The sequence below is a fragment of the Spermophilus citellus genome (genome assembly GCF_964194105.1).
Source record: "Spermophilus citellus genome assembly, chromosome: 4".
Classification (NCBI taxonomy): domain Eukaryota; kingdom Metazoa; phylum Chordata; class Mammalia; order Rodentia; family Sciuridae; genus Spermophilus; species Spermophilus citellus.
The window spans coordinates 69,005,473-69,029,873 of record NC_138185.1 but is presented as its reverse complement, the minus strand read 5'-3'; the positions used below and the strand labels follow the sequence as shown (position 1 = coordinate 69,029,873).

Sequence of the window (24,401 nt, the reverse complement as noted above, 5' to 3'; positions counted from 1 at the left end):
CACCAATGTTTATAGCAGCTAAATTCACAATAGCTAAACTCTGGAACCAACCTAGATGCCCATCAATAAATGAATGGATAAAGAAACTGTGGTTTATATACAAAATGGAATATTACTCAGCATTAAAAGAGAATAAAATTATGGCATTTGCAGGTAAATGGTTGGAGTTGGAGAATATTATGCTAATCGAAGTAAGCCAATCCCAAAAAAACTAAAAGGCGGAATGTTTTCTCTAATTAGTGGATGCTGATCTATAATTGGGGGTGGGGGCATGGGAAGAATGGAAGAACTTTGGATTGGGCAAAGGTGAGGGGTTGAGAGGGTAGGAAAGATGGTGGAATGAGATGGATATCATTACCCTAGGTACATGTATGATTGCACGAATGATGTATCTCTACACGGTGGTATAACCAGATAATTGAAATGTTGCATTCCATTTGTATGATATATTGAAATGCACTCTGCTATCATGTACAACTAAGGAGAACAAGTAAAATTTTTTAAAAAAGATTCAAAGATAAATATTTCAGTATTGATTGCACTGTTAACTTACTGATCCCAATAAGCAGTGTGTGTTCAAGTCATAGTTTGAAAGGTATTTTTAAATGTTACAGAATACTATAAAACACATGCTCTAACCTGGGCATGGTGGTACACACCTATAATCCTAGAAACTCGGAAGGCTGAAGCAGGAGGGCTGAAATAGAAGGATTGAAAGTTCAAGGCCAGCCTGAGCAATTTATCAAGACTCTGTCTCAAAATTTTAAAAAAATTTTAAAAAAAGGATGAGAAAATGGCTCAGTGGTAAAGCCACCCTGGGTTCAATCCACCCAGTACCATCAAAAATGTATCCTGGGATGCTGCCAAGTAATGCTCTTACCAGCCCTGGTGGTAAGGCCTCTGTATAACCCCATGTTCAGTTTGTTTTGTTTCTAACACACTGTAGATAATCCAAACTCCATAATCAAAAAAAAAAAAATCAGCTTACATTTGCAATTGTTTACAAGTCAACAACCAGGGAGTCATCACTAACCCTTCCCCCACCACTCTCTCCCACATAAAAGCTACTATCAAGTCCTAATGCTTCTAATTCCTAAGCCCCTTTTCTATATCCCCATAGCTATGCCCCCCCAACACACACACCTTTTTTTTTGAGACAGAACCTATTGTTGCCCAGGCTGGCCTTGAACTCACCATCCTCTTGCCTCTGTCTCCTGAGTAGTGAGTCTTACAGGATGGGATGTGCCACTGTGCCCAGCACAGCTATCTATGTCTTAGCCAAAGCCCTCAGCATCTCATCTGGACCATTACACTTACTTCTCAGGCAGTTTCCACTCTTTCCCTTGTGTAATACCTGTGTCAAATTCCCAAAATGATCTCTCTAAAATAGATGAGCCAGATTATACCTCTACTACAAATATCTGTAGCTCCTCACTGTTCACTGGATAAAATTCAAATGTCTGGTAAGGAGCACAGGTCTTGCATGTCCTGGTCTCTGCCAATTCCCCAGGATTGTCTCATCACTCCCAGGTCCATCCTGACATCTCTAAGCAACTGTTTATCATTCCTGTAACACTTTTTTTTTAATGTCTATTGGACTCCCTACCTGTACCCTTGCCAGATATGCTCTTCCCCTTTTTTTGCCTAGAAAACTCCCTAATATCTCCTTTAGAAAACTTTTCTGACCATTCCACTACTATGGGAGCACTGAATTATAATTACCAGATGAAAGCCTGCTTGAGGGCAAGAGCTGTGTCATAATCATCTTTGTATCCCGAGTATCGAGAATAATGCCCAAAACCTACGACGTAAATATACACAACAAAAAGTCAAATGAACTAAATTAAAAAATTCTGAAATTGCAAAGAGAGGAAACTTGACCAAATTTGATCAAAATTATTTTCAAAAGTGAAAATAAAGTAGGAGCTCCTAACTAGGAGACCTAATTGGGTCAATGAAAACATTAAAGATCAATAAATTTTCTCCCCCCATTTTGATCTATTTCCTAAAAATGACTTCTTGCCTATAAATGTTTAACATAGTGGAAGACATTTCAGTCAAAATAAGAATTTTCTTGGTTTTACTATATGGCTGATCATTTTTTTCCATACTCAGGTTTTGTCTGTTTCTCACATATTGATAAAAACTAACTAAAATGAAGACATGAGAGCCCTTTGAGGTTGGTGTCATACAGCCCCATTTGTTAATAGAAACCAGAAACATTTCAAAGTACTATAATTAGTAAACTTTTTATTGAAACAGTGCTTAAAATTTAGTATGGCAAACACAGAAATTTGTGAACAAATTAAATGTAAACCTTTTTTAAAAATATTCTTTTAGTTGTCAATGTATCTTTTTTTTCCCTTAATATGTGGTGCTGAGAATCAAACTCAGTGCCTCACACATGCTAGGCAAGTACTCTACTACTGAGCTACAACCCCAGCCCTGTATATACCTTTTAAAACCAAGGTGACAACATGTTTAACCTCCCCAAAACCTTCCCCTTCAAAGCTTTTTTAAAAATATATTTAATATTTTTTAAAAAATCATTCTTTCCTCTTGTTAATCCTGCCTTCTATAAAATAAAAACATCTGTCCACATATCAACCAATGTTCTTATTCTATTAGGCTTTAAGTCCAAATCTCTCAGTCTCAGAAAAAGGAACAACCATTGGGCAATACCAGGACAGTAATCCAGGAAGCACCCACCTGTAGCCCACCTTACGGGCATAGTGCAGGCAATTCTCCTTTACATGGGTCTGGAAGTAGGCAGAGCGACAGAGGACCCCACACTCTGGACAGCAGTAGGGGGACTTGTGTGCATGAATCCGCTGGTGGGCACAGAAACTGCACTGGTTGGGCAGCAGCATCTGGCACACCTGGCAGGTCTAGGAAAGAACACCAAGAAAGCAGATCATGCAGGTGCTGTAGACCTGTGACTTTCCCATCAGAGCTGTCTGGCTCTCCCAAGAGAGCAGTCAGAATAACCTCCTTCCCCAATCATTCTTATTTCCAACTCTTTTAGGACATTGTGACATCTCCAGACCTCCTTACAAGTGCTGCTACTGACACCCAAGCAAGTCTTGTCAACCACCTTATTAGTCAGTGACAGATCTGGCCCTATTTTCTCTACATACCTCTAAGATCACGTTTCTTTCCTCTAATAGGCAGAACCCAAACAGTCCAGAAGGGGACAGCAACGAACAGAGCTGGGACCTGAATCTTGGAGGGGACTTTTCTATTTTTTTAGTGATTAGGGGATACTTGTACTACTCATTAAGAGGACCACTGACCTGGAGGTAGAGATGCTCAGAGGGACAAATTAATAGGGAAGATGGGAAAAGATCTCTGCTTTAATCAGAAAATTCAGAATGAGGGACTTCTATAGGACTAACAACCAAGTATTTTAAAAAATTGCAAGGGGGAAAAAAAAAGGACAGAGAGGAAAGGGGAATTTATAAATTAAACCAATTGCAACATTCAGCCTATATTTGAATCTTGATTCAAACAAGCAAGTATAAAAAGAAAGGAGACAATTAAAGATATTTAAAAATTAACATTTAAAATATTTAAATTAAAAAGATATTTAAAATTAAGGATAAGAATATTAGGATATTTCACACAATATTAAGATTTAATTATTATTATTTTATTGGTTTGTCTTTTGGGTGCTAGGTGTTACACCCAGGGCCTTGCATATGATGGACAACTGCTCTATCATTGAGCTACACCCCCAGGCCTATGTAGTGTATTTTCTTTTGCTTTCTTTCTTTCTTTCTTTCTTTCTTTTCTTTTCTTTTCTTTTCTTTTCTTTTTTCCTTTTCTTTCTTTTTTCTTTTTCTTTTTTTTTGTGGTGCTGGGGTTTGAACCCAGGGCCTTATGCATGCAAGGCAAGCACTCTACCAACTGAGATATATCCCCAGCCCCCTATGTAGTATATTTTGAGACAGGGTCTTGCTAAGTTGCCTAGAATGGCCTTGAACTTGCAATATTCCTGACTCAGCCTCCTGAGTAGCTGGGATTATAGGTGTGTATTACTGCTCTTGCAGTTAAGAATAAGAATAACTATTATTATTATTATTATTATTATTGACCTGGGATTGAACTCAGGGACACTTAATCACTGAGCCACATCCCAGCCCTTTTTGGTATTTTATTTGTTTCCCCCTTTTACATCCCAGCTGTGACGTGAATCATTTTATTCCACCACACACTTTGGCCATGATGTGTTACCACAGGACCAAAGCAATGGGGCCAATTGGTAATGGACTAAAATCTCCAAACCTATAGGCCAAAATATTTTTTCTCCATAAAATGATCATCTCAGGTATTTTTTATCAAAACATAAATTTGAAGAACACATAGCTACATATTAGAATATTTACAGACACAATAATGTTAACATTTTAAAAAAAAATAGCAGGCACATGGCACACACCTGTAATCCTAGTAGCTTGGGAGTCTGAGGCATGAGTATTCCAAGTTCAAAGTCAACCTCAGCAACTTAAGGGAGGACCTAAGCAACTTAGCAAAACTCTGTCTCAAAATAAAACACTAAAAAGGCTGGGGATATGGCTCAGTGGTTAAGCACCCTTGGACTCAAACCCTAGTTTCAAGAAAGGACATAGGAGCCAGCTTGAAGGGGATCCAACTGACCAAAGATAGGATGACCTGAGCATCCAAAAAGAATACTGAATGCTGCAGCTCTTTTAGAATTTGTCTAGCAGGATTTCTGGCTATGGCAGGAGGCTCACCCCATGCAATTTGTACTTATCAATAGAGTTGGTTTTCCTGCAAAAAATAATAATAGAATATATAAACATACTGAATATATACCAATGAGTTCATGATGACACTAAAAACAATAGAGACAATTATATCACATTCATTAGGTTAACTAATAAAATTTTTAAAAATAACGTGAGGGGGCTGGGGCTGTAGCTCAGTGGCAGAGCACTTGCTTAGCATGTATGAGGCACTGGGTTCCATCCTTAGCACCACATAAAAATGAAACAAATAAAATAAAGGCATGCTGTCCATATACAACTACAAAATTTTTTTTTAAATAATGTGAGAATGTAGAAAAACTGGGCCCCTTGTGCACTGTTGATGGGAATGTAAAATGGTACAGTTGCTGTGGAAATAGTATGGTGGTTCCTTAAAAATCAAACATAATTACCATATGATCCAGTAATACCATTTCTAGGTATACAACTAAAAGAATTGAGAACAAAGTCCCAAAGAGATAATGCTACACCATATTCATATTAGCAGTATTCAGACTAGTTAAAACATGAAAGAGGGCTGGGAGTGTAGCTTAGTGGTAGAGCTCTCACCTCACACATGGGAGGCACTGGGTTTGATCCTCAGCACCACATAAAAATAAAATAAAGGGATTGTGTCCAAATACAACTAATAATATATTTTAAAAATGAAAGAAATCCAAGTACCCATAAATGGATTAATGGATAAACAAAATGCATGAACAAAATGGAATATTATTGAGTCTTTTAAAAGAAAGAAATTCTAGGTAGGTTCAATGGTATACACCCTATAATCCTAGCTACCCAGCAGGTTGAGGTGGGAGGATTCCTTGAGTCCAGGAGTTTGGGGCCAGACTGGCCAACATAGTAAGACACCCATCCCCTCTCAACCCACAAAAAAGGAAATTCTGATGCATGCTACATTGATCAAACTTGAGGTCATGGCAAGCAAGATAAGTGACTCACAAGAGTTTCTGAGGATAGTCAAATTCACAGACACAGAAAACAGAATGGTGATTGCCAGGGATTGCAGGTAGAGGGGAAAATGCAAGTTGTTGTCTAATGGGTACCAGCTTTCAGTTTTGCAAGACCAAAAGCATTCTAGAGATTGAGTGCACAACAATGTAAATGTACTTAGCTAAATTACATATTTTTTTGTTAATTTTAACTAGGTACAACAACAAACAGTTAAATAAAAGCTTAAAAACATTAAGAATAGTCCCTCTGTACTGAAATACTTCCCTAACAAGGTGACTTGTAACACAAGAGGAAGGATGAAAAGACCCCTTCAGTCACCACAGAGGGAGGCAGATTCAGTTCAGGGGCAGACTTCCAAGAAGAAGATGGAGAGCCCAAACATGTTGTCCATTCAGTCCCTGCTCTGGCGTGGAGCCCCACCCCACCCCATCTGTGCACGGGACACGTGGCCTAAAGCCTGAGTACTGTCACAGGGAAACCCAAGTCCAGCAGCCTCCAAGGCAAGTTTTCGAACCCAGAGCTCCACCCCAAGACTCAGAAGCTCCATTTAGTGATAGGAAATTTTATAAAAGATGGGAGCTAGGCTGAGGGAAGCCTGACAGCCTTCCTGGGCCTGCCCTCCCTTCCTGTCTGGGGGGTGTGTTTGTGGGGCTCCCACAAAGGGAAGAATAACAAAGAGAACTATAGGAAAAGAAGAGTGCCAGCCTGGGGTCCTACACTCTGATCCTTGTGTACGCAGATTGTAGAAGATGGATGAGAAGCAGTATGAAAAACCCACAGGCCCCTAGGTCCACTGCCAAAGGTGCTCAATCACATGACTTGTAGAAAAGACCTGAGTAAACTCAAGCATGCTGGACAGCAAAAACACTGAATCCCCTGGGGAAGCGGCCTGGTGACCACACTCCATTTTACTTATCAGAAGGAAAATGAGACAGAGAGAAGGCAATGATGAAAGGCCACAAAGTGACCCCATATGGTACCCCCTAACTCCTTTAGGGCCAAGTTCTCTACAGAACCCCTGTAGACCTACCCCGCTTTCCCTCCTGCCTCTGCCCCCACACTGATGGTCAGTCTCATACCCAACAACTCCCTGCCCCTCAAACCCACTCTGCACTTGTTCCCCATACCCAGAGTACCCTATCTCTCCCTCCTCCAAACTCAACCTTGCAGGTCAGGAAGAGACCAAGGGCATGTCTGGAAACCACCTTCCTGAAGGGACCTGCTTCAGAAGGTGCCAAAGGGTATATGTTTATGACATATACATGGGAATATGACAGCCTTTAAAAAAAAACAGGCCTCATCAAGTATAACCAAGAATGAGAACAAGCAGACAAGCTCAAATACTTCCCTGAAGTGATGAGAACATGGATGAAAGAAGGGGCCCCCAAAGCCTCTGCCATGGGCCCACATACCCATCTACCCTCCTTTCTTTCACTTCAGCCCTACTGATGGTCCAACTTAAGTATCCCCAAAAGGACTCTGCAAAACAGCTGTGTCCACTGCAGGGCAGAACAAAATGTAAAGGCAGGTCTTAGAGGAACAGAGTTAGGCAGGGGCAGTGACTCACCTACCTCTGTCCCTAGGTTCTCTGGGCACATGTAAGACTGAGCTGGTACCTTCCAGAAACCAGAAAAAGATTATCCAGCATTGAAAGGTCTCACAGTGGACCCGAGAGCCCACTGGAGTGGGAGTTGAGTAGGACATGGGGCACGTCCATAAACACATTTGCTAAATATTCATGGTCTCCTTTAGTTATGGGTAGGACATCTTTCCCACTAAACACAAAGCATTATTTATTCAGGTGGGCCACTAACCATTAAGCCAGATGTCCTCTTCTAAGACATCTGCTCCTGCATCAATGAGCTTTCCTCTCCATGCTCAATCAGAACCCATGTAAGCCAGGGGCCTGACACACATCACAGTGCAGGTCTGTGCTTACCAGCCCCTCGGTTTCCTCTGTTGTCCTCTGGAAATGTGCAGCCAGGACCATGTAGTCCCTCATCTGCTTGTGACATTCAGGACATTTGGTTCCATACCGGATGAGCCTCACAGGGTCTGGGTAAAGAGGAAAGGCTGGAGGTGGGGGGCTGGGGCTGGTACTGCCCAAAGTGGGGCCATGTTTGGGGGAGGAGGAAGGGGCTGGGGTTGCTGGTGCCGTGGAGTTTGCAGGAGCCGACACGAACATCTGGTCCGCAGAGATGGGTTTCACAAGCAGCTGAGAACACTGCATGACGAGCCCCTTGCTCTTGTGGTCACGGGCATGACGGAGCAGGCTGCACTTGTTGAAGAAGAGCAGTGTCTTGGAGCACAGTGTGCACAGCACCTCAATGTGGACACTCCGCCGGCCATAGTGCTGGCTTAGACTCTTCTCTAAGGCAAATGCGTCTCCACACTCCAGGCAGCAGTACCCACTGGCCGGCACGTGGATCCTGCTGTCTGCAGGTGGGCTGAGATTTGGCGCGTAGAGGGGCACAGGGTTGGAACTGTGGAGGACCTTATTGAAGACCTCCACAATCAGAGGGGCAGCCTTTTTCACCTGGTGGACCAGGGGCACCGACATTTGTGTAAGCTGAGGCTGGTTCCGTCTCTGGGCTGAGGACTTGGCCGTCACAGATGCAGCAACACTGTGGGGGACCAGGTTCAGGTTGGCCAGGTGCACGGCTTTGGGCAGAAGATTGGCAGGGGCCAGGGTTGATGCCTGCAGTGCTGCGCTCTGTTGCTTCCTGCCCACCTGTGAGCTGGAGGCAGCCCCCTTTGGGACCCGGGGCCCAGAGCTACAGCAGGGAGATGTAGAGTCAACAGCCTTTGTCATGCTTTCATCTTCTTTCTTGTCACTCTGGGGACTCCCTGAATTTATGCCTACCTCAGGAAAGTGCTCCTCTACAGGCACAGCTGTACCCTCATCCCCTGGCACCTCGCTTGGGGCCTCAGCAATGGCACTCCCTACAGGTGACCCGATAGGGGACTTACTTGGATCATCAGGGTCTGGCAAAATCCTGGTAACTGTCCGTTTGATCTCCCCTGATGATGTTTTAATGGTTTTGATTCTAACTTTGGGAATTGCTGGTGGGGAGCTGGCAGCCACTGAAGGGGAGCCTTTGCTACTGCTGTCACTGCAAATGCTCCGAGGGCTGTCTGATGGCTTGATACTTTTTCTAGTGGCCTCCAGAGGGCTCCGGGGACTCTTTGGTGACTTGGGCATTTTGGGGCTGCCTTTAGAACCCTCTTTAGTGGGCCCAGAGGGATCCTTTGTGTGGCCAGACTGATCCTCCTTGGTAACACTAGCCACCCTTTTTGCTTGCAGGGCCACCAAGGCTGCAACACAAGAGGACAATTTGGAATGAGCGGGCTTAAGACGCTGCCTAGGGGGGACTGATGAGCGGGTACCAAGATCTGGGACAAGTTTCTTAGGCTCTCCGATACTGTTGCTAGGGTGACTATTGAAACCCAGAGCTTCTCCAAAGAATTGACTGGAATCCAGCTCCTCGTGAGGCTCTACCTTCGGCCCAACTCGCTCACGCTCCTCGTGGCTCTCTAGAGACAGGGGTTCTGGCTTCGGTTCTTTCTTACAAAAGTGATCAAACATGTGCAGCTCTGGGACTGGAAACTTGGCCAAAGCTTCCAGGACTGGACCCCCCACAGCCCCGCACCCAGGAGTGGGTGGGAAATAACTGTCAGAATGTTTAGGCTTTATCCCAAACCCATTATCTTTGATGGGATCCTCAGGTTCTGGGCTGGAAATTGGACTGAACTGGTTGAAGGTGGGTAATGGCTCTGACTTGGGAGGCTCCAGCTTCCCAGGGAAACTCCGAGAACTGTCTCCATTCATGAAAGTAGCATCAAATTTTCCACAGTTGTGGGGGTCTGGAGGCAGGTCTGAGCCCCGGAATCCATTGTGGAGGAGGCTGGGAGCAATGTGGTCTTTCTCTGCTTCAAATGACTCCTGGCGGCTGGTGTTCTTGACAATGACACTCACGACCGGCACATCTGGAGCTGATCCTGAGTGAGACAAGGACACACTCTCATCTATACACATGCCTGATGGCTTGAGGGGACTCTCATTCTCCTCACTGGGAGCCTGGATGGCCTCCTTGGCATCAAGGCTGGTAGGGTCTGGGATGTCGAAGGCAGCCAGAAGGTCATCAAAATCTGGGGTTTTCATATCCCCCATGGCTGGATGCTGGCAAGGGCTATGACAGAAACAGAGAACAGAGTCAGTGAACACCAGGGCCTCACTGGACTGTCCTGCATCATCTTCACTGGACACCTGTCACACTAACACACACAAACAGCTGGAATTCCAAAGCAGAACCCCATGTTCTGTGATAGAAAGTCACAAATCTGAGATGAAATTCTAGAAGGGAGCAGAGGGGTTAAAAGAGTTTATATGTAATGACAAGCCTATCTGGAAGACTTTAAACCTCAATACCTAGAAATTAACTGGCTAGTTGCATGGCCAAAAAAGAAGGTAGACGGGTTGGGGTTGTAGCTCAGTGGCAGAGTGCTTGCCTTGCGCATATGAGGCTCTGGGTTCGATCCGCAGCACCACATAAAACAAACAAATAAAAGATTTCCTAAAAAAAAAAAAAAAAAAAAAGAAGAAGGTAGACTCCTACCACATTCCTAACACCATGGTCATGTACACTAGCCAAAAGCCAAAAGCTCAGCCCCTCCCCCCTTTTTAAAAGCATTGTTCAACACTTCCTTCCTTGAGAAAACTTCTGATTCATATATGAGATTTGACCTTGTACGCCTCCTTGGTAGTTTCTTCTCTATTCAGCAAATGTGCTTGATCCCTTATTTTGGTTTATTTGGTTGGTTGGTGGTTGTTTTGTTTTTGTGGTACTGAGGATTTTGCTCTTACTATTGAGCTACACCCCCTGTTCTTTCTATTATTTTTGATTTCAAGACAGGGTCTTGATAAGTTGCTGAGGCTGGCCTTGATCTTATGATCCTCCTGCATCAGCCTTCCAAATCACTGGAATTTCAGATGTGTGCCATCATACTTGGCTGATTCCTTAATTTTTTTTTACCCTAAAATTGTTATTGGTTGAATGGAGCATTAAGCCTGAGAAACAGAGTGACTCAAGGCACCACATAGTTATCAAACTGAGCAGGTGACTGTTTTGGGGAAAACTAAATTCTATTTTAACTTAATATACAAAAAACAGAATAACAATTCTAGTTTGACTTAATACACCTGTTTCCTTCTTAGTCTAGGGAAATAGAACTACAGAAACATTGTGACAAAAGAAACCAAGGCCCTAAGAAGAGGCCTTCCAGCAAGGCTGATGCTGCACGTCTATAATCCCAACAAATTAGGAGTCTGAGGTAGGAGGATCACAAATTCAAGCCAGCCTCAGTAACTTAGTGAAATCTTGTCTCAAAATCAAAAATTAAAAAAAGACTGAGGATGTAACTCAGTGTTGGACAGTCCCTGAGTTCAGTTGCCAATACCAAAATAAACAAACAACAAAAACCCCACAAGAGTCCTTCCATATGAGAAGTTACTGTAATGTTCACATTTAGATGAAAGATGAAACTGGCTGGCTCAAACCTGCTGGAGAAAAGAAGAAAACCATCATCTCCCTTATTCAGCCCTTAAATCTTAATTTCTGTTTCAACATCCCAAGGCCTTTCTGACTCGCATATTTCTTACACTGTGTTGATGCTAAAAACCATTGTGGAAGCAGATGGACACAACACTGTGACAAAGCAGCATGGTCACTACACAGTACCAGGAAAGTGGCAAAGTCTTAAGTCCAGGAATCCCACTTCCAGAAATTTATCCTAAGAACAAAAATTCCCAAAGGCTATACACAAAATTATGCTAAAATAGCACAAAAAAGCCAGGTGTGGCAGCATGTACTTAAAGTTACAGAACTCAGGAAGCTCAGGCAGGAGGATCAATTGGGTTCAGGAATTTGAGACCAGCCTGGGCAACAGTGAGACCCTGTCTTGCCTAGCACGCACAAAGCTATGGGTTCAATCCCCAGCACCAAAATAAATAAGTAAGAAATAAATAAATAAATAAATACAAAATATATATATGATAGATTATATATGTAGACAATGATAACAATGTAAACTAAATATGTATCTAAGCCATGATTAAAAGAAAAATGCAGGGTGGTAAGATTACTGCTAGGTTATGTTTTCAAAACTTTTTGGGGGGTTAATAGACTGCTTTATAATTCCCACCACCCTATTGGTGGCACTGAGGATTGAACCCAGGGGAATTCTACCACTGAGCTACATCCCCAGCCCTTTTGTTAAACAAATGTATTTTGAGAAGTCTGGCCTCAAACTTGTGATCCTCCTGCCCCAACCTCCCAAGTACCTGGGATTATAGGTGCATACCACCATATCCAACTACTTTTACAATTTCTAAAAGGGAAAATAAAGAACACTTAGACTGGGCTGGGGATGCGGCTCAAGCGGTAGCGCGCTCGCCTGGCATGCGTACGGCCCGGGTTTGATCCTCAGTACCACATACCAACAAAGATGTTGTGTCCACCGAGAACTAAAAAATAAATATTAAAAAAAATTCTCTCTCTCTCTCTCTCTCTCTCTCTCTCCTCTCTCACTCTCTCTTAAAAAAAAAAAAAAAAGAACACTTAAACCACAAGAAGAGCAGGTGGCATGGCAGAATATATCTCTTACCTCCCCATGGGACGATCAGGTTTGCAGATTTGGTTTCTACCCCACCCCAAAAAAAACACATTTGCCTGTAAATGTTCCCACAGAAAATGAAATATAGATCCCTCCCCACTGGGAAGACACTTAATTAGGGTAGGTAATCATAAAGTGAAATACCAATTATCTAAACATGAGTTGGCAGGACATCTGACTAAAATGAATTTTTGTTGTTTTGCAGGGCTGAGCATGGAACCCAGGGCTTCCCACATGCTTGGCAAACACTTTACCATTGAGCCACACTCCCAGCCCTGAGATACATTTTATAATAGAACAAACAATTACCTCCTAGAGTCCATAAACAAAGGGAAAATACTGAATATCACTGAAAGCACTGACATCCCAATGCCAAGTGACTATTATACAGGGTGATCATAACTATGAAGAGACACCTCTTGGTATTTATGCTCTTATTCCTTTCTCCTCTCCACACCCTTCCTCATCTCTCTCTCTCTCTCTCTCCCTCTCCCTCTCCCTCTCCTCTCCTCTCCTCTCCTCTCTCCTCTCTCCTCTCTCTCTCTTGAAGGGCAGAATAGATTGGTCCTTCAAAGAGATGGTAAGAGCATGTGAGAGAGGATGGGGAATAGTTGGTGGAGAGAGAAGGATTAGTTGGGAGCCAGTTGTCATCTAACAGAAAGTTTCAGGGGCTTGACGCAGAGAGATATTACATCAGAAGAATGTGATGTACTCCTTTCAGAGACATTCAGGGATAGCTGAAAACAGTCAGAGGTTAAAGTATCTTTTACTAGAAAATCAGAGCTAGTAAATGGTATGGCAGCTCAATATCAGCGGCTGGAAAAACCTCCATAAGGATTTTAAATACCAAAGCTGATGTCTTTAAAAGCCAAAGACCACATCCTGTTTTCTATTTAGCTTTGGTAAGGAACACCATAACAGCAGCAATTAGTAACAGTGACTAAGAGACTCACCATACCTAAAAGTTCATATTTCTTTGAACCTTGCTCTAAAGTGAGCATCATATTGTTTATAAGTAGAAAATAGAAATTAAAGAAAATGTATTCTGTTATAAAAGCAAAGAAGAGGGCTGGGGTATAGCTTAGTTGGTAGAGTGCTTGCCTTGCAAGCACAAGACCCTGAGTTCGATCCCCAGCACAAAAAAAAAAAAACGCAAAGAAGAAACTGTAAAGAAAAAGACAACCAATGCCAGGCATGGTAGCACACACATGTAATCCCAGCAATTTGGGAAGCTGAGGTAGGAGGATTGCAAGTTTGAGGTCAGCCTGAGCAAATTAGCAAGACACAAAATAAAAATACACACATCTGTATTTTTACAGATGTAGCTCGGTGGTAGAACACCCCTCAGTTCAATCCTCAAATCTTCAGTATCAGGGAAAAAAAAGAAAGAAAAGAAAAGAAACAGGGCCTGGGGCTGGGGCTCAGTGGTAGGGCACCTGCCGTGCACATGTGAGGCCCTGGGTTTGATCCTCAGCACCACATAAAAATAAATAAAGATATTGTGTCCATCTACAACTAAAAAAAATGTTAAAAAAAAAAAGAAAAGAAACAGTCACAATCACTAATATCTTAATATGTTAAAAAAACTTACAAAGCAAAAGTACAAAATAAGCAACTCAGTTAAGGTGATGAGCAGGCTATTTTTAAATGAAACACAAGTGGACAAATAATATATATTTTTTATAAAAGTTACAACCTCATAATAAATTGGAGAAACACAAACTAAAGTAATAAGAAACTACTTTTGGCTTATAAAATTGACCAGTTTTTTTTTTAATTGAACAATATTTTAAAAAGTTGGCAGAGATTTGGCAAAATAAGAAGTATAGGGGCTAGGATTGTGGCTCGGCAGGAGAGCACGTGCGAGACGCTGGGTTCGATCCTCAGCACCACATAAAAATAAATAAAATAAAGGTATTGTGTCCAACTACAACTAAAAAAAAATATTTTTAAAAAATAAGAAGTATAAAATTTGTAAGTAGTATAAATTAATATAACTTGTCTAAAGGACAATTTAATAGTGGACACAGAAAGTCCAATAATTCTACTTCCAGAAATATATCCTAAGGAAATACAGATGCTTATGACAAAGACAATTACAGAATTTATAACAAAAAATGACACACAACCTAAAAATCCAATAATAAGAATATAAGAATACATTCAAGAAATTACAGTACTATTTATAATTATATGTAAATATATTAACATCAATACAATTAAATACTAGGCATCAGTATTGATAACATCACAGATAAATATTTAAGGCTATAGACTGCTCTTGGGCCAGACACAGAGGCATATACCCTAAATCCCAGCAATCTAGGAGGCTGAAGCAGAAGGATCACAAGTTCAAAGCCAGCCCCAACAATTTAGCAAGGCCCTAAGCAGTTTAGCTAGACCTTGTCCCAAAAATAAAAAATAAAAAAGGGCTGGGGTTGTGGCTCAGTGGTTAAGCACCCTGGGTTCAATACCCAGTACAAATCATCATCATAATAATAATAATAACAACAACAACAAAAACAACAACAACAACAACAATGCTCCTGATATAAAATGAGAAAAATGATACTGCAGCATATAACATTTACTTAAAACAAAAATTTTAAAGTATACATTTTTGTAAAAAAAGGTAATAATACTCCCAAAGGTATCTCCAGATGATGAAACTATTTTCTTTCATTTATCTTCATTTTCAACTTATTCAAATTTATTTCAGATTCTATTACTTATAAAATTTTATTAGTTTATTTTTTAATATACAAAAAGAAGAGGAAAATAGGCAGGCCAAAAAATTTGAAAAGGTCCTATACATGACTCTAAACTATATATATATATATATATTTTTTTTTTAAAGAGAGAGTTAGAGGGGGGAGAGAGAGAGAGAGAGAGAGAGAGAGAGAGAGAATGAATTTTTTTTTAATATTTATTTTTTAGTTCTCGGCGGACACAACATCTTTGTTGGTATGTGGTGCTGAGGATCGAACCCGGGCTGCACGCATGCCAGGCGAGCGCGCTACCGCTTGAGCCATATCCCCAGCCCATATTTTTTTAATTCTTTTTCTTAATTTTATACTTTACTATATTTTTTTTAAATAAAAAATTCTTAAAACACATTTGGGGCGTTGGGGCTGTAGCTCAGTGTCAGAGTGCTTGCCTATCATGTGTGAGGCACTGGGTTTAATCCTCAGCACCACATAAAAATAAACAAATAAAATAAAGGCATTCTGTCCATCCACAACCATGAAAAAGAAAGTTTAAAAAAAATACATTAGGCATGACTTGGTAGGGAAATGCTAGCTAGAAAATCAATGGAGTAACTTAAAATAAAAGACATTTTAAAAAGCTTCAGCATACACCAGTGTCTGCAAACTGTTGAAAGCAACAAGCAAAATTGGGAAGAGCAAGCAGCTACCTACCTTGCTTGGGGATAGTCACCCAGGGCCCAAAGTCATGTGTGCAAATAACAGCCTAGGAACCATGGTCCACCATGCAGAGCATTTGGCAGAGGTTCACCCTGAAGCATCTGAACAAACTAGATCCAGGCCTAGTGAGCTCACTGATTTAGAGTGGCCTGGTCAACAGGCAAGGCAAGATCACTGGTTCTCTTTGGCCTAGGATGAGAGCAAATTTCACCCAAGCTCCCTTGATAGTGGAACTGAACTATCCAACAGTATGTACAACCCCCTGGGAGATAGAGAACAACTCCAAGACTGACAGACTAACACTACACCCTCTTCTTAGGATAAGTTTCCAATCCAGGGAAGATCTATAAATTTTTTAATAGTGAATAACAAATTTCCATTGTTTGTTATAGGGTCTACTAACTTATCCAAGAAACTTTATGCAATACTTAAGTAAACATATCAACTGGGTGGGAGGAAGGAGCATCTTAACTCTGGAAGGGCCTTGTCAGGTCTAATCAGCCTATTAGAATTCTTCAAGGAGATAAAAACAATATGATTTTATATGATTCTGGCAGAACTAGTAGTGAGAATTTCTGTAGATTTTACTTGTCAAAATTCTACCAAAACCAGCTGGTCATGGTAGTGCACACCTGTAATCCCAGCAGCTTGGGAGGCTGAGGCAGGAGGATCACGGTTCAAAGCCAGCCTCAGCAATTTAGCGAGACTATAAGCAACCTATTGAGGCCCTATCTCAAAATTTTCTTTAAAATTAATAAATAAGTGGTAAGGATGTGTTACTCAGTGGTTAAGCGCCCTTTGATTCAATCCCTGGTACCAAAAACAAAAACTATAAAAAAAAATGAATTCCATAGAACTTGAGTGAATGTATGTTGTTTGTGTGTGACTATGTGATTGTGTTTTATAGGGAATTATGAACAGGGGCATTTTCAACCCATTGACCAGTTCTCGACTAGAGCTTACCTAGAATGATAGATATCAACCTATAATGTGATCAACTACAGTTTGGGTCTTGAATGTCCCCCAAAGGCTCGTATTAAAGATTTAGTTGTCATTTCATAGTTCTATTAGGAGGTAGTAAAACTTTTAGGAGATAGGACTTAGAAGAAAATTAGGTCACAGAGGTGTGAACTTGAAGGGAATGTTTGGATCCCAGTCCCTCTTCTCTCTCTCTTTTTAATTCCCAGTTGTCATGAAGCAGGCAGGTTTCTCCACCATGTGTTCCCCACCATATGTTGCCATGCCACAGGCCCAAAACAGAAATAGGGCCCTGATTATGAACTGGACCCTCTGAAATCATGAGCCAAAATAAACCTTTCCTTTTTTTAAACTGATTCTCTCAAGTATTTTGTTACAAAAAAAGTTGATTAACACAGGACCCAACTTTAACACACATGAGTTCTCAATGATTAGCCACTAGAAACACCACTACCACATGTGAAGTCAGGAATAACTTATTTTACAAAGGAAGTCTCACACTCAAAACACTTTGGGAAACAAAAGTTAGGCTGTAAGCTTTATGAAGGAAGAGGCTTATCTGCCTCATTCATCACTAAATTTCTCTTTAGATTTATTTATTTATTTATTTATTTATTTATTTATTTTAAAGAGAGAGTGAGAGAGAGAGAGAGAGAGAGAGAGAGAGAGAGAGAGAGAGAGAGAGAGAGGGCGGGGGGAGAATTTTTAATATTTATTTTTTAGTTCTTGGCGGACACAACATCTTTGTTGGTATGTGGTGCTGAGGATCGAACTCGGGCCGCACGCATGCCAGGCGAGCGCGCTACAGCTTGAGCCACATCCCCAGCCCTCTCTTTAGGTATTCAATAAATATTTGTCAAAGCAATGAAGTAAAACTTTCAAGTTTGCACACTGCCTTAAAGTTGTTCCAAAGCAAAAATGCAAAATTAAAAGACAAGTTCTTAAGAGGTTGAATAAATAGGGGAAATTATGGCAAATGATCCATCAATGAAAGCAAATGTGAAAGAAAACTTAGGGGAAAGCAATTCCAATTACAATTCTAGAATTATGGGCTCTAATCTAAACTGATTAATAAATCAATTTAGACTGTTCTCCCTATGACACCACATTGCTTGTTTCATCACAAAAGGCACAGAAAGGACACCAGAAAAAAATTAAAACTTGTGATTCTGCCCTTATTCAAAACCTCGCTGTCCACAGCTACCCATACTGGGCAGTTTTGGTTCCCCACACCTTAAGAAAGACACATCAGAGGCTGTGGTGTAGCTCAGTGGTAGAGCACTTGCCTAGCACATATGAGGCACTGGGTTTTATCCTCAGCACCACAGAAAAATAAAAAAATAAAAGTATCTGTCCATCTACAACTTGAAAAAAAGTTTTAAAAATAAAATAAAAATAAAGACATCAGAGTTGGAAGGAGTTCTTGAAGTCATACATACATGCAGATGGAAGAGCTTTCTAACAAGAGCCTAAAGATTACAACTATTTCAAATAGAGCAAATTATGTTTTATACATTCATGAACATGTTAAAATGATCTGCACTAGGGGCTGGGATTGTGGCTCAGTGGTAGAACACTCGCCTAGCATGGGCGGTACCCGATTCGATCCTCAGCACCACAAAAAAATAAAGGGATTGTGTTGTGTTCCTCTACACCTAAAAAGTAAATATTTAAAAAAATAAATAAAGTGTAACAATATGTTTTAATTTAAAAAAATGAACTGCACTAATAAAAAACTTTAAAAGTTTTTAAAAATATTATAACTAGGGGCTGAGGGTGTGGCTCAGTGGTAGAGCGCTCACCTAGTGAGGCCCTGGGTTCAATCTTTAGCACCACATAAAAATAAATAAATAAAATAAGTGTATCTATCCAACTACAACTAAAAAAATAAATATAAAAAAATAACTATTTCATTTTGAAGACATGAGGATTTAGGGGAAAGGGGAAATTATAACTTTTATTCTGTTTTTTATTCTGTTTATTTGATAAATAGGTTTATTCATCAAATCTGAAAATATCAGAGAGGAAAGAGCAGTATTTTAAAATTTTAAATTAAAAATGTAGACAAATAAAAAGTGAGTTTATCCATTAGTCAGAAAATACACTGAAGTTGTTACAGGGCAAAAAAAATTATATATATATATATAGATACACATACACACACACACACACACACACACACACACACACACACACACGTGCATGCTGGGGATGTAGTTCAGTGGTAAAGCTTTTACACAGCATGCCCAAATTCAATCCCCAGCAGTGCAAAATATATATATGTGGTTATAAAACATTATGTTATTATTTATATAAATATAAATGCAATAATAGATACATATTTGAATATTGAAGAAAAAAAGAAGAGAAAAAAGGCTCTAAAGAACTAAGAATGGGGCTGGGGTTGTGGCTCAGCGGTAGAGCACTCACCTAGCACATTCAAGGCCCTGGGTTCAATCCTCAACATCACATAAAAAAAAATAAATAAATAAAATAAAGGTATTGTGTCTAACTGCAACTAAAAAAAAAATAAAAATGTATTTAAAAAAGAAAAAAAGAACTAAGAACAAAGACTTGGTACTAAACCCGTGAGCTTTCTTTCCCCCTAAGCAACAAAACCTTCAAATTTCAAATAACATTAAACTTGGTCATCTGTTTTTCTTAGCAATGTTAAATTCAGTAACAGCAGATTAATAAAAGTTAAGTAACAGGACATCAAGGAGGTAGAAGCACTCCAAAAGCATTATGAAAAGTCTGATCTCTATTCAGTGTATTCTGTTTAATAAGGGAAACAACATGAAGCAGATTTACAAAAGGAAAGTGAAGAGCCTGGTGCAATGGTGCACACCTGTAATCCTAGCAACTTGGGAGGCTGAGGCAAGAGGACTGCAAGTCTAAGATCAATCTCAGCAATTTTGTGAGATCCTGCCACAAAATAAAAAATATAAAGGGCTAGAAATGTAGCTCAGTGGTAGAGTACCTGCCTAGCATATGCAAAGCTCTGGGTTTAATCAGAAAAAAAAAAAAAAAAAAAGGAAAGTGAAAGGCAGCATGGTTTTAGGAACAATGAACTGGGGGATAACAAAACTAAGTTTTGTGGATGGTTTTGTGTGAGTGTGTTTAATTTGCCACGTTTGTTGGATGAGGCAAGAAGAAGGTGGATGTTTTTCAACCTGTGGGTAAACTCTTAATTCTGTTCCCCCACATGATTACCTACAGCTTACATACTGACATCACCTGTGCTCAATTATTATAAGAGTCAAGGATTTTTAAATGGGTAAATGAAAGTTGCCCTCAGTTGTCTAGAAAAGAGCATCCCAGAGAACAAGAGAGAAAAAATAAATAAATAACTCAAGTTATGGGAGGCAATGAGGGTCCAGGGGCCTGCGGGGCAGCGAATAAGGAAGTAGGGAGACAGGGAGAGGGAAAAAGAGATGGAAGAACAGAAATAGAAGGATGGGGAGGCGCACACACAGGACAGTAAGGGCAGAAGGAGGGGCAATTGTTCCTTAGCAGTAGCTGACCAGAAGGAAGCATTGTTGAGTTGGGTACCAGGCAGAGGCACTTCTTTTGTACCAGAAACGAAGGCTGGACAAGAGGAAAGACAGAATGAGCAAACAAGGTCCAGAGAATGCCTCTGCTCCCAAGACCTGAAGGAACTTGCTCCTGGACTCTGACAGAAACACTGATCAGAGGGAGGCATTGCTTCCACAGGTGGTGATGAAGGGAGCTCAGTGAAACTTTGACCAGATCAAATAAAACCGTAAAAAGTCTTATGTTCCTGGATTCAGAATGAAGTCCCAACCAGGAATGACAAAGCCAAAATAATAAGGAATTGTGAACCACAGGAACCAACTCTCTTCCCTCTGCTGACACTAATTGATTACATGGAGACCTTGGGAAGGTCTTGAATTAATATGTAAAATTAAACTATCTTTAAGGACCTCTGAGTCCTTGAACCGGTTAAGCCACAACAGCTGAGCAAATTAACCTAGTGCTAATGGAGCCACACATATACTAACTCCTAATGTGGAAAAGTAGAAGTCCACCATGTACACATCACAGTTCCCCCACCCCGAGTACAGCCAGGCCTGCTCACAGGTCAGGTGGCCCCAAGTCACAGATGTTCCTAGTCAGTCGGTGTCCAGTGTTTCATTTCATGAGACACCTGGTGCTCAAAACCATTAGCAAAAAATGGCCCAAAATATTCCCAGCAGTGTACAGGAAATAGCTGTCCCAATGGGCCCAGGCAAAACAACATTTTTCAGTTGTCTTCTCCCTGCTCCAGTTTAATTCCTCCAATGCACTCTGCCAGAATGGTTGCTGTGAAACACACATTGGATTAAAAATGTCCCTGCTCAAAATCCCCATCATCAAGATAGAGGTCAACTGCTCAGTCTCACAGGGAGCTCCATTCTGATCTGGTCTCCACCCAACTCCAGCCATTTCCCAGGGTACCTCTTATCCTAATCATACTGGGGCATCTCGCTTTCTCCTGCCTGTGTGTGTGAGCCCAAGCTGTTTCACCTGACTAAAGAATACCAAGGCTCCAAACACTAATCTGCCATCCTTCTGGTTCCTTAGGCCAAAACCTTTCTTTCCTTCAAACCCTTCATCTAATCCGCAAGCAAATCTGTCAACTCTACTTTCAAAATATACCCAAATCTAACCACTTTTCACCATCTCCCACCATCATCATCTCTTCTGGATTCCCACCAATGCCTGCTAACTGGTAACCTTGCTTCTGCCCTTGCCTCAACCAGTCATTCTGAAGCAGCCAAAACGTTGCTTTGAAAACCTAAGTCAGGGAGCTGGGTATGTGGCTCATGGTAGAGCATTTGCCTGGCATGCATGAGGCCCTGAATGCAATCCCATCACTGCAAAACAAAAACAAAAACAAAAAAATACACCTATATCAAATCATGGACAACCCTGCCTTAAAATCCTCCAAAGCTGTCACATTTCCCCCAAGTAAAAGCCATTTTTTTCTGCCCGTCTCCCAAAGCCTCCCTCATATCCAGTGTTTCCCAGCACACAAAGACTCCTCACCATTTCTCAAGCATGCTGGCCACATCCTGCCTCAGGACCAATGAATTCACTATTTCCTTTGCTTGAAAGGTTCTTGCCTCAGATCTCTGTGGCTCACTCCCTCAGGTCCTTAAGGTCTTTAATCCTATGTCACTTTATCAGGCACTTTCCATGACCAGCCTACATGAGATACCAATCCCCACCCTCAATCTCTAGCTCTTTACTATGCTTTGTTTCTCTTCCTGGCATGAATCACCACTGGACATACATTATTGTTCACTGCTTTACTGTCTGTTTATAAGTTTCATTCTGTTTACTAGAAGATATCCACCATTAGAATTTGACAGGTTCATCTATTGAGAGCTAAGATTGTTCAAGGACACTCACAGATTCCCAAGCAGGTTAAACGTTTGACAAATATGCAACATACTGTGTTTAGCTTTTAAAACTTGCGTGTGCACGCACTCGCGCAAATGCGCATTCAAGCATATATACTGGAGATTAACCCCAGGGCTTCACACATGCTAAACATATGCTTTTCCACTGAGCTACGCCCCCAGCCCTTTAAAATTTTTTATAAATACTGAGACCTTGATGGGACCTCACCAGTGAGAAGGGACCTACACAAAAGTAGCCCTTTCTATGTACCCTGGGCCCCTTCAGGGGCTTATTAGATTTTTTTTTTTTTTTGGAGTGGGTACTAGAGAGTAAACCCAGGGGCTCTTAACCACTGAAACACATCACAGCCATTTTTATTTTTTATTTTGAGACAGGTTCTTGCTAAGTTGCTTAGAGCCTTGCTAAGTTGCTGAGGCTGGCTTTGAACTTGCAATCCTCCTGCCTCAGCCTCCTAAACTGCTGGCATTACAGGCTGGCACCATTGTACCTGGCTAGATTTAAATATTTTATCAGTGGAAAATGCCTCCTGGCCAAGGCCCCCACAATAAGGAGATCTGTGTTGATGAGTGTGACACCAGTGGAATGGGAAAGCTAGCTCTAAGAACCATAGGGAAGAGGAAGGCAGAGTCTTGAATCTTAAGACATGGGGATACAATTCTGTGAACAGACTAAAAAGTGGGGAAATTGTGTGATATGTGAATTATATCTCAATAAAGTTGTTATATTAGAAGAAAAAAAGAGAACTAGAGGGGGTTGGGATTATACCCAACTACAAGGTTAACAGAGAAGTAGAAACTAGGTATAGGCAGCAAAATTTACAGACCTGAGAATTTAGATAAATATGGATAATTTATAATCTTCACTCCTTTCACCTTTCCTTACTTTGAAACTGATTAATCATTATTTTGGGCACTCCAATTTGTGAGAACAGGACCCAGAGACTTGAAAGAGGTACAGGACTCTTCTTGCTCACACGCCATCCTGTGGGCATCATCTCTTGGGAGTAAGGACTCCCAGATTTAACCAAAAAGCCTAACAGCCTCAGACCTGCTGGGAATCAGACCTCAACTCCTGAGAAGAGAAAATGGCCATTCTGCCAGACTCTGAGCCACCACTAGTCTCATCTACCACAAGGAAATGACAGTCCCAAAGATTCGAAAAAGATTGTAGGGGGAAAAAAGGAGCATGCCATTAGTCTTCAGGTATCTCAGGTTACTTTAGATTTCTACATGAGTTAGGAGCTGGTGAAGCAAGGGGCTAATGAAGAAATTCTCTCCCAGGTCTTCTGCTTTTTTTTTTTAAGAGAGAGTGAGAGAGGAGAGAGAGAGAGAATTTTTAATATTTATTTTTTAGTTCTTGGCGGACACAACATCTTTGTTGGTATGTGGTGCTGAGGATCGAACCCGGGCCGCACGCATGCCAGGTGAGCGCGCTACCGCTTGAGCCACATCCCCAGCCCTGCTTTCTCATTCCCTTTCTTCTTCTTCTTCCTTCTTCTTTTCTTCTTCTTCTCTTCTTCTTCTTCTTCTTCTACTTCTACTTCTACTTCTTCTTCTTCTTCTCTCTTTCTCTCCTCTCATATATGAATATATTCCTCAGCTTATGATGGGGTTATACCCCCTAGAAACCCATTGTAAATTGAAAATATTGTAAGTCAAAATGCACTTAGGCTGCGTATGATGGCACATTCCTCCAGGAGCTCAGGAGGCTAAGGCAAGAGGATTGTGAGTTCAAAGCCAGCCTCAGCAACTTATCGAGGCCCTAACTCAAAATAAATAAAAAAGTGCTGAGGATGTGGCTCAGTGGTTAAGTGCCCCTGGGTTTGATCACTAGTATTGCCTCCCCACAAAAAAAAAAAAAAGAAAGAAAGAAAGAAAAAAAAAGACAAAAAGAAAAGAAATCACATTGTAATGGCATTAAGGGGTGGGGCTTCTGAGAGTTTATTAGACCATGAGGGTTTCACCCTCAGGAATGGATTCATGATGGCAGGAGTGAGTTCCCTGATAAAAAGAATGAATTCAGCCAGATTCTGTATCTCACACATATGCGCACTAACCCTCTTATCAGTGTTATGACACAGCAAGAAGGCCTTCACCAAATGTAGCCCTTTGATCCTGGGACTTCCCAGCCTCTAGAACCATAAGCTAAATAAATTTCT

At 41.0% G+C, this 24,401-nt stretch overlaps 2 protein-coding genes across 3 annotated transcripts in view; one reads left to right on the top strand and one right to left on the bottom strand.

Moving 5' to 3' along the window:
• Positions 1-24,401, top strand: part of ZNF774 (zinc finger protein 774) — a 286,859-nt gene that overhangs the window by 34,881 nt on the left and 227,577 nt on the right. The window lies entirely within an intron of this gene.
• Positions 1-24,401, bottom strand: part of ZNF592 (zinc finger protein 592) — a 50,008-nt gene that overhangs the window by 10,497 nt on the left and 15,110 nt on the right. For both annotated transcript variants that reach the window (XM_081290856.1, XM_081290855.1), the window contains exons 2-3: positions 7,681-9,931; positions 2,710-2,888 (exon numbers count right to left, since the gene is read on the bottom strand). In XM_081290856.1, coding sequence (XP_081146982.1) covers positions 2,710-2,888; positions 7,681-9,912 — 2,411 coding nt within the window. In that variant the 5' untranslated portion in view covers positions 9,913-9,931. The remainder of the gene's footprint in view (positions 1-2,709; positions 2,889-7,680; positions 9,932-24,401) is intronic.